Below are 11,582 nucleotides of genomic sequence, written 5' to 3'. Positions count from 1 at the left end.
CAAAATTGTTTTTATAAAAATTTAATTTATTTTTATTTTTTTCTTTACTTCAAATTAATATTTTTTTTGATATTTTCAGATCCTTTTGATGTGCTGATGTCAAAAATAATTTTTTTAAAATAAAAAATATTATTTTGATGTATTTCCGAGTAAAAAACACTTTGAAAAGCAACACACTCCCAAACCCCCCTAAATCACATTCTATTATCAAAAATTAAGTTATATAGCATTATAATCATTATGAAACACTTACTTCGTGGTTTTAATTGCCTTTTATTTTTTTAAAAAAGGGGGGCAGACACTCTTACGAGGATTTCTTCCCAATTTGAAAACTGGCTGCTAAGATGCTTCCACGAGGTTGGCCAAACTTATTTCCTGAGCTAAATAAAAGATTGCACGATCCCAGTCAAGTCTACTACTATTTATTATTATTTTTGTCTTGCTTCAGTAGGCAGGTTATAAAGTGATCAATCCTTTTCTAAAGCTGTAACGTCGCAGAATTTGTTAGGATTCAAAAATCTGTGGGACTAGAAGATTAAGGAGAGGAAAGCCAGAGGCGCAGAGTAGCGAACCTGACGATTCGACATTGTGAAGGATAGGCTGAGGGAGGTAAGAATATATATGCTTACTCCTGACTTGTTTAAATCCCTTGGTCAATGCATTCTCAAAGTGAAGATTTGCACTAGCAATTAAAGCCGTGTGTTTTTATGCTCTCTGTTAAGATTTCCCCTTTCATTTGTAGTTGTGCTTAGAATTATGATGATATAGAATTAGATGGTAGTTTTTTTCCTGCATGCTTCACTACTTCCCTTTTTATGCTATGTTAAACAGTGCATGGATTAACCCGCAAAACTTTGTTGTGTAGATCATGAGATTAAAATAACTCCATTAAAAAAAAAAATCACAAAGCCTATCTTAAAAAAAAACTAATATTTAATGATAAAATAAAATAAAAAGTTAAAAAAATATGTCGGTCCATGTTAACTTGTATAAACTTTTCAAACCTGTAAATTGGGTCATTAGATTGAAAAACACCATACATGGAAAATCTACGAAGCCTAATCATCAACAAATTAAATGTTGAAGGATGAAATCAGAAAAAATCAATTACACAAAACGATATGAAGTAAAAAAAATAGTAATTAAAATAATGAAAGTGAAAATCGAAATAAAAAAATTAGAGGGAAACAATTTTTTTTTGGAGGGTTAAATTGAAAAGAAAAATAAATTTGATGAATGAAAAAAAAATAAATAAAAAATTAAAATTGAAGAACTAAATTGAAAACAAAAAAAGAACTTTTATAAAAGGGCAAAGAAAAAAAATCAAAAACCAAAAGAATAAGGATTGAAATTGAAAAACTAAAAAAAAAAGACACACCAACAACAAACCACCCCATCTTCATCGTCATGCGCCACACCGAGAGAAAAAGGATGGAATAGTGCTTTCAACAACACAATGAAAGGATAAGTTTGGCCATCGAGTATTGCACACGTCAACTAAATGGCACAAGCACCTATACTGCATGCACCAACAAATTTTAGATTTAAATATTAATTTATCAAGTGAAAAAAAAAAACCAAATTACCCTCCATGGTTATGAAATTAACAAAAATGCCTATGTGAAAGGAAAAAACAAATACCCCTGGATGCATGGTTTAATTTTTCTTAATTTCAAGGGTAAAGATGTTATTTTAATGTATTTAATAAGTGAAAATAAAATAAAATTTTTCACCTTTTTTTGTATTTATTGTATTTACTACAATGGAAAGGGAATTATTTGACATTAAAATCGATCTTTTTTATGGTCAGTTAAATTGATGTCAACCAACCACTTTCGTTTTCTTTATTATTTTAAGATGAGTTTCTCTTTTTTTTTCTAGTTCAATGGATTGAAAAATAATAAAAATAAAATTTTGGACCAAAACAAAAAGCATCCCTAACGTGTGGTTAGTGATATGTTTTTTTCATGTTTATCTGCTATTCCTGTATCTTTACATTTAATGTTTTAACCATAATTTCAAGCTTAATTTCTTTTAACTAGATTATAGAAAGTTACAATTGAGAGAGAAAAAAAGTTCGAAAATGAGAGAAAAAAAGAGTAAGTTGTTTCACTATTCAACCTGCCCCAGTCTTTTAGTTGTTTTGTTAATGTCCATATTATTGAAAAAGAAAAAGAAAAAGAAAAAAGGGATTAGCCTAACTTTTCTAGGAATTGATAAGTTCTTTTCAAGAATTTCGTTGTATTAATTATTTGGTATCGATCTTTCTTTTTAAGATTAGAGGTCGAGTAAGATATGAGCACTTGGTGAGGAGGCTTATAGTGTACTCAACGAATGGATTAACTGAATATCAATAAATTTCGAAACCTCCTAATAAATTTCCTAAACTATGAGTACTGAATTTACAGGCTTTATAGCCCTTTTGCAAGCATTGCTTCGAATCTAAATTATCAAAATTGATTGTGGAACATTCAGTTGAGCACAAAGTGAATAATATATTATGTTTTAGGCATTGAATAATACACCTTTGATTAAACAAAGTATAAAGATCAAGTCTATATCTCCCTTTCTTAATTTTCTTTCCCTTCTCTTCTAAATGGCAGGTTGCCATGTTGAAGGCTGTTTAGGATTCGCCTCCCAAGCACAATCATAGATGTTAATCCGCCCTTACCAGTCTTCTAAAATATTTGTTTTTTTTTTTTTTTGTTTACTTAATGTATTTAATGAAGAGTTTGCTGGAACCAAGAATTTGCCGTTACGAGTTCGCTCCTAATTATTAAAGCAATTGCAGAGAACTTTAAGGTAGACAAAAAGGAAAAGAAAACAGAGAGAGAGAGAGCGAGCGAGAAGTCCAAATGGGGACATATATAACTGTAGCGAAGGTTGTCTACCTAGCAGCCTTGGAAGAAGACTGGGATAGGATGATTCATGCTTGCAGTGGCATCAGTAATATCTACGTGATGTCTCCAGTAACGGTTTCGGAAGATACTCCATTGCACCTGGCAGTGTATAGCAAAAAGGTTGAGCCGCTTCAAACTCTACTCGATATTGCCAAAAAAAATTCAATGCTCGGGAATCCCTATACAAAAAAGAACGCGTATGGAAATACAGTTCTTCATGAAGCAGTTTTTGCTGGAAATATGGAAGCAGTACAGCACTTACTCAAGTTTACCCCTAAAGAACAGGGTGAATTTCATCCTTCAATGCAACTTCAGACTAAAAACGCGCTTGGGGAGACTCCATTGTATAGAGCTGCTGCATGTGGTAAGAAAGAAATAGTGGAGTATTTAGCTGGACAAACGGGCCAAATCTCAGAGGGAAAGCTATCAGAGGATCACCGCAAGAGAGAAGATTCAAAGCCGATTCTTCATGCTGCCATCCAAGGACAACACTTTGGTTTTGTTCTTAATCCTTTTATTCTCTCTCAAACGATACTCTTAAGACATCTAGCTCACACATTCATCCCCAAACACTTTAGGTACAACTTAAATCTACAATTTATTAGAGAAAAAATAAAGTAAAATGACATTATACTTTCTAATGCAGACACTGCTCTGACGTTGCTGAACCTGGATCCATCACTTTATGAAATGAAGGACGATCAGGGAATGACCTGTCTTCATGTCCTTGCTGGGATGCCTAGTGCTTTCAAGAGTGGATATGCACTGCGCCCAATTACCGTTACGAACTTGTTCTACCGTTGTATGTTTGATGCAACATTTTTTCTTCTATTTATTTATTTATATTATCAGCGTTAATAAGCTAACCCCAGCTCGAACATCTGCTCTCAAGGCAAGCTGTTTAACCGGCTGATTAAACACTGATTTTCGAGTTCTATTTTTTTTTTCCTTGGAGCATGTTAAATTACTTACGCTACTTTAATCCCAGAAGGTTTGATTTGACTTAATTTGTGAGTTTTTTGCAGGCCTTTCCGCTGCAAAGGGTGATGGCGACCAGAGCCGGAGTAAAAAAGGTACTGAAGATTGAAACTATTTTGCCATCTTGGACAGCCTAACTATTAAATTGATAGTAACAATTTTGCACCGATGATGCTCCCTGGTTCTTGTGGTCTTAAAATCGAGCAACTATAAACAACAACCGCACTGCTCATGCAACAAAATCCTCATTGACAGTAATTCATCATTAATCCATATAATCTTTCCATTATCATATTTTTATATTTATCAACAGAATTTTTTGTTGATATTTATCATTTTATTAATAATGAATTTATTAATAAAATCACAAACAAAAATACTTAATGATAAATTTTTCATTGGTAATTTTTTGAAAATGTTGACATTAATCCTTTGAACAACACATGCGTGTACTTGGAAAATTGTTGAAAATATATGAGAGAAGCTGGCCTTCAGATCACAGTATGGATAGAACATTAGAAACTATCTTTTTTAAATAAAAAAAACCGTTCATCTATCCAAATAAAACACAAACCTTTTTCTCCTTTCTGAGTGTCACTTGAACGGAGGGAGTACTCCTGACCTCGCCGATTTGGGAGGTTTTCCTTGTCTAAATGGGTTTCCTAGTTTCATAAGAGAAAATATTAAATTTTTCTGATCCGATTAGACTAAAAGAAAATGGATCTTGTTATGGTTATATTTGCAAAGATCCGAGTTGCTGAGCTAAAAAGGCTCCATTCTCTTTTTTCTAGACCTAGGAATTTCAGCCTCTTCTCTTCCTCTTCTATGATGTGATAATTTCACGGCTATGTGTCTCACTATGAATCCAGTTTTTCAAGCTATAATAATTTCTCCTTTTTCCGTGATATGGTGAAATTGTTGATGTGCTTACCAAACCTCATTCATCTACGCGTGCTTAGTTGTTTTCAAGGGGCGTAGCGTGATGGCAAAGGGCTTGGGATTTGCATAACATGTCTCGAGTTCGAGTCAGGGCATGTACCTCTTGTAAGAGTCTGGGACAGCCAGAGTTTGACTCGCTCACTTGGGCCTATAAAGTACGTTTTTCAGGGATGGGGTTTCCTCGAATCCAAAAAAAAAATCTACGCGCTCAGCATTCCATCGATCTTATTTGAATGTGGTGCCTTCTCCATATGCAACTTGCAAAGGCATGTTGAGGAATAAAACCATCTAACAGAATAGGAGAAGCCAGAACAGAAATCCTTTTGTGATACTAATTATACATACATACATACATATAGGAAGCAACAGTCAGCTGCTGCTGTGTGAATGATTTTTCAGTAGCCTTCTATTTGGGAATCTCCGGAAAAGTGACATAGGAGTAGAAACTCGTGCATTTCTCACCAAGGTTGAACTTTTGTATATTTTCCGGTATACTACCCTGTTCATATTTGCATAAAATTCATTATAGCTAGCTCTCTCTGTGTATATCTCACATATGAAGAAACATGATAGGATGGCCAGTGGTGGAAAGAATCCGGAAAGAAAAGCGCAAGCATGAATCTGCATTGGAACTTGCCAAGGAGCTTATCAAAAAGAACCAGCGTAAATGGTGGCAATCTATCAAAGTGAAGCCTACCAAAGTTAATATCGAGACCCCTGGTCAAGCAGGAAGAGGAGGACAAAGTGAAAGACAAGGAGGGGGAGGAAACCCAGGAGGAAGAGGAAACCCAGGAGGAGGAGGCGAAGGACAAGAGGGAGCAAGAGAAGGAGTGGACACTGGAAAAGGAGGGGGAGGTGGAGAGGTGGAAAATAATGAAAATGTTCAACCCATGATAGAAGAAAATAGAAGACAAGAGAGGCCTCCTTCGCCTCCAAACCCGCTGTTTATAGCAACTAGTAATGGAATAGTAGAGATTGCTGAAGAGATACTTGATAAATTTCCTCAGGCTATTGAGCTTGTTAATGTTAAGGGGCAGAACATATTGCACTTGGCCGTGATGCATCGACAGCGGGAGATTTTCCGTCTTGTGAGGAAAAAGAACTTACTAGTGACCAGGATGAGTTCGAGCGTAGATAATAATGGCTTCACATTGTTGCACCAAGTTGCACACGTGAAGCACTACAGCGGAGGAGCCAAGCCCGGCCCTGCTCTCCAGCTACAAGAAGAAATAAAATGGTTCAAGGTGAGCTAGCTGCTCTTACTACAATCGTAACCCATGCCATATTTTTATGAAATGCAATTCTTTATTCCTAGCTATAAGTAATATTTGTTCGTTAATTACAGTGAAATTAAAGACATTTTTCAATTTGCCTATATTCAATTTACTTCAAAATCAGTGAAATGCAGCTCTTTATGCCTTGCAATAAGTAAAGTAAGATTGTACTTTAATGCACAATCTGTTTCTTTAATAAAAGAAGAAAAAAGAGAATATGTGCCAATGATAGGGAAACCCATTTTCCTATAATAAATGACGTCACCGACACTGATGAATTTGTTTCCATGATCTCTGTCGGTGCAGCGAGTGCAGAGGGTGGTTCCACCTTCTCTGGCCGAGAAGCGGGTACTGTGGGTGGTTCCGAATGACAAGAATTACAACTTCACTGCATTCGAGCTCTTCCAAGAGGAGCATAAAGGTCAACTCAAGTTGGCGCAAGATTGGATCGAGAAAACCTCTCAGTCATGCTCAGCAGTAGCCGTTCTTTTGGCCACCGTTGTCTTTGCTGCCGCTTACACTATACCTGGAGGTTCTGACGATCGTGGCTTTCCCATTTTCCTTCACGACCGTTTCTTCATAGCTTTCACTGTCTTGGATGTTACCGCCTTGGCGAGCTCCCTGACCTCAGTTGTGATGTTCCTTTCTATCCTCACCACTCCTTTCGAATGCGAGAAATTCTATCACAATATTCCTCGGAAACTGATACTGGGCTTTACTTTGCTCTTCTTCTCAGTGATGACAACCATGCTTGCTTTTTCATGCACTTCTTTTAGTCGTTCGCTTGAAGAAGTCATGGACCAGAGGTCTGATGTCCATGGCTGCTTTCCTTCCCGTGTCAGTATTTGCAGTAATGCAGTTCCCTTTATATGTCGCATTTATGACTACTATGAAGGACTTCTATAAGGAAGTCGTGAAGTCTCTACCTTGGTTCCACCTCCCTTTCCGCTCCCATTTCAGGCAAGGGAAGGCCAGAAGAAGACGATTGGCATTTTGAAAAAGTACCTGTTTGCTTCAATATGTGTCTGGAGACCTACCATCGTCTTCAGTTAAGTATTTACTTGCGTTTTCCTTGTAACAAACCCTTCTTTATGTGACTCAGTGCCTCTGTCATTTTCTCTTATGATCAGTTAAGACACTTAATGAAAAATAAAAATATTTGTGATCCAATCTGAAGCAGGGCAAAATCATTCTGGCAATGAGAAATTCCATCATTGATTATCTTAATCACCATCATTATATATTTAAGGTGTTTTGGAAATTTCTCGGCAACCACCACTTAGTTTTTGTTTTGAGAGTTTTCGTGAATTAATAAATCATGCTGTCCCTGTTATCTGACGTGTCACATTCTCTCTCTGTTCTTTTTCTTCTTCCCCAAGTGATAAAGGATTTACCGATACTCCTTTGGCCTTAAAACATTCTCCATTAACATGCTCTAACGATCATAATTACCATCAAAGCATGGATAACAAAATTATCTGAAGCCTTGATTTATTTTTTGTGTTGGAATCGCTACTGCCGTAGAAGTTCCTTATTGCTACCAGTATTTGCTAATTCCAGACGCCCTTTTTCCGCTGCGATTGGAGGCTGATTTTCCTCTGCCACTTTTTGAGGTTGATGCGTTGGTTAAAAATGGTTGCTTTTGAGGTTACTGATGCTTTTTTTTTGTTTAAGGCAATGTTTGGAATTATAATAACGTTTTCTTTATAAATTGTTGTATTAAACTCAATCCATCTAGAAGGTCAAGGAAGGCAACCACCGGCCAGCCAGCCACCAGCTGTGACCGACCAGCCACCAGCCGCAGCCGCCAGCCGCCTTCACACTTGAAGGTTGAATTATCTTGTTTTGAATTTGTGTATAAATAGCAAGCTGAGCTTATGCTATTATGTGTGGAGAGAATAGAGAGAAACACTAGAGAGAAAGAGAGAGGGCGTGTATTGTTAAGCTTTTTGTGTTTGTAAGCTTTTGTTCTTGAAATAAAACAGTGTGTTTTATCCCCTCCGAGTGTTTCAAAGCCACCACCAGTGGTTTCTCCCACCAACAATTGGTATCAGAGCCACCACCAGTGGTCTCTCCCACCAACATAAATTGCATTTGGCTTGAAAATATTATAGAATGATATTTTTTTATTTTTTAAAATTTATTTATGATATCATCATATAAAAAATAAAAAACAAAATAAATATATTTTAAAACAAAAACAAAATTAATTTTTTTCAAAAGCGTGGTTAGGAACAATATGAAAGAGTTGAATAGGAATCCTGCAGTATAGTATTTTGAAGGAACAATAACCTTATCTTGATGAGTATACTTTCTTTGAATCCGGATAATGCCCACCATTCCCATATTCTCTTTGCAGAGACCATAACTAGGTTAATTTGAAATCTTTCTACTCATATTCACTTAACGAATAGAACTTGTTCTTGAGAATATATATACCACTTGTAATTTGCATCAAGAAAAACCTATCATGCTAATCTTGAATTGCAAGATTCTGAACTGAAATCATAAATTTCATAAAATACCTATCTTTTTAATAACTTGCGCAAGAATTTGAGCTGGCATAGTTATGAAGAAAACTGTCTAGCAATTTATGCTAGTAAATTACCAAACATTACAAAGGTGAATCACATGATAAATGACCTGGAAAAATTGCTACCCATCTTAAAATACGTTGATGAGACTATCTTTGAGAGACAATATGGAAGGATTGTGCAGCTAATGAGACTACCACTACATACAGAATCTATAAATGCTCTATTGAACTTTTAGGATCCTAATTATAATTATAAGTGTTTTACCTTTAGGGATATCCATATCACACCTATATTGGAGGAATACGACATGATCTTGGATTTTTCGAATAATAGCCATAAGATCTATTTCAAACAAATATTTAAAAATACAACATTATAGGCAGTCAGATTGTTGTGCTTGGGAAAAGTCAGCCAGTGTAGGGTAGCTGATGGAGGATTTAGAATGAAGGCCATCGAAGCCAGGATGAAGAAGAATGACGAGGAAGGAAAACTGGGAAATGAACGGTAGAAACTAGTAGCTTTCGCTATATTTGGTCTAGTTCTTTTTCCATCTGAAAATGAGGACATCAGTCTAAGCTACAAATGCATTTATGGAATATGAGCATACCCAAATTAACCCTTTCATAGCAATTTTGGCAGAAACATTGCTATCACTCAATCATTATAACACGCACGGGAAAAGAGCTTTGAGGTGTTGTATTCCTTTAATGTATTTATGGATCGTCAATCACATTAAAACACCGAGATATATTTTAATAACTTTTAGTGGTTTGATTTTGGATCATTGGAGATCGTAATAGATGAGACTGAGAAGAATTTGGATGTGAATTTTTTTAATTTAGCTTTTAATTAATATTAAATTTTAAATTTTTTTATGATTTTATCCTAGATTTCAACCAACTGATTTTATAAAAATTAAATTTGATAACCGTAAATTTCAATCTTCTCAATTAAGTTTAAATTGGACTCTCAAACTTAATTTTTCACCAATTAAATTTCTAATAAAATTAATTTGACTTATTTCAAGTATAATTGAGTCTTTGCACTTAATTAAGTCCTTTAATTAGACCCAAATTAATTCTTAAACATGATTAAACTTTTTATTTGACCCATAATTAAATCAAATTAGCTTATTAAAAATCTAATTATGCCCTTGGACTTAATTGTTTTATATTGATTTGTTCACTAATTATTTTTTTGACTTTGAATCTATATTTTTTTCTTTAGTCTTGGGCATAATGGAATACAATTAGGGTTCCAATATTATCCAAAATTGTAACTTGATTTTTCACAAAATTTGAAATCCTCTCATCTTTCTTTGTCAAAACACTAGTCTTCTTGTTATTATTATTTTATTTTTTTTGTTTTTATTTTGAAAAAAAATAGGTAAATTTAGAAATAACCCAGAAATGGGTTATGATATGTTTGTGTATAAATATTTTTTTAACTTAAATTAAAAAATTGTTACAAAATGGAGTCAAAATTCTATTTTATTCAAAAGTTATAATTTTTAAGTTTCTTATGAGTTTTAACTTATAGTATTTTTTTTTTAAAAAAATTGTTTTGAATCATTTTTACCAAATATACTCCTAACCATAGTTATTAAACCTGGACCGGCCCGACGAGTCGACCCAGTGGCTGGACCGGTCCATGTAAGTCAAAAGGCTGAGGTAATCAAAAACCCGAAAAAACCTGGTTGACTGGCCGGGTTGACCCGTGACCCAGACTCCCTAGCAAAACTCGGTTGAAACTCGATGTTTTTTTTTTCAAATTTGTTTTTTCTCCTAGCAAAAGACTCCTCTTTTTTTATATTTTTAGTTGGTTATTAACCCTTTTTAAAGTTCATTATATAAATATTAGAACAATATTTTATTTTTTCAATGTGGGATGTGAAGTCCTTTAGTATATATATACTCTATGTTTACAAGGAAAAAAAAACTTTAATGTAGAATTTGAAGTCTTTTAGTATATATACTTTATATTCATAAAAAAAGTTATGTTTTTTCAATATGGAATAAAAAATATTTTGTTTTAAACACTTCAACTTAAAATAATAACATATTCAATGTGAGATACAAAACCTTTTAAAATAATATTTTAAATTTCATTATTTATAATATATATAACATATATTCACATGGATTGTTTCTTAATTTTTACTTATGAAATATTAAAACTTTGAATTTTTTAATTTTTCTGGGTCGACCCGAGTTGACCCGTGTAACCCAGCTCCTTGACAGGTCAACTCCCAAGTCTGGTCTAATAACTTCACTCCTGACATAAAATTATTTTAACTTATTTTTGTTAAAAATTGTTTACAAAAAACAACTTTCGAATTATAACTTAAAATCTCGAAAGCTACTTTTCATAAATGATTCAAAACATATTCTAATATCATTTATTAAACAAAATGTTTAGATACTATCATTTCTGATAAAGCGTTGACCACACTTTACACTACTCGTTTGCCTTCAAAGGTTATATGTGATTTTCTCAAGAAAGAACTTCTTCGATAGCAGCAGTCGGGGTCATTCCATTCATCAAGAGCAGAGGAATCCAGAACAGGAGAGCTTGGACTTCTACAAACTCATCGGTGCATCTTACTATGCACTTGCTTCTACTTTGATCAAGAGCAGAGGAATCCAGAAACAGGATAGCTAAGTGGTACGACCTCAATATGGAGTGTCCCAATCCAGTTGGACGACAAGAGATGCAAATAATAAACTTGGGGAAGAAGAGAAGAACAGAGCAAATGTGACACTTCAGGTTAACGGGATAACAGGATTTATTAATTCCCAAAACTAAAACTCAGGATTTATTAGGAAATCAAAATATTAAATTTTATTTTATCTTGGCAGCTTTATTATAAAAATTAAAAAAAAAAACACATTCACTTTTATTATATTTTACACATACAACCATGTTTCACGTTACAAAATATCAAAAGTTCAAAT

General features: G+C 34.2%; 1 protein-coding gene across 2 annotated transcripts; it reads left to right on the top strand.

The window, feature by feature from the left end:
- The first annotated feature begins 441 nt into the window (after positions 1-441).
- Positions 442-7,424, top strand: LOC18105965 (uncharacterized). Of its 2 annotated transcripts, none has more exons than XM_024586355.2 (6): positions 442-609; positions 2,792-3,396; positions 3,547-3,702; positions 3,926-3,973; positions 5,391-6,061; positions 6,398-7,424. In XM_024586355.2, exons 2-6 carry the CDS (start codon positions 2,856-2,858, stop codon positions 6,995-6,997), a joined length of 2,016 nt encoding a protein of 671 aa, XP_024442123.1. In that variant the 5' UTR covers positions 442-609; positions 2,792-2,855; the 3' UTR covers positions 6,998-7,424. The 2 variants fall into 2 exon arrangements, with proteins under 2 accessions (XP_024442123.1, XP_024442121.1); XM_024586353.2 differs by having other exon boundaries at positions 2,604-3,396.
- The last annotated feature ends 4,158 nt before the right edge of the window (positions 7,425-11,582 follow it).

The sequence above is a fragment of the Populus trichocarpa genome, chromosome 15, assembly GCF_000002775.5.
Source record: "Populus trichocarpa isolate Nisqually-1 chromosome 15, P.trichocarpa_v4.1, whole genome shotgun sequence".
In the NCBI taxonomy this organism is placed as follows: Eukaryota; Viridiplantae; Streptophyta; class Magnoliopsida; order Malpighiales; family Salicaceae; genus Populus; species Populus trichocarpa.
This window is presented reverse-complemented; position numbering and strand designations above follow the sequence as displayed.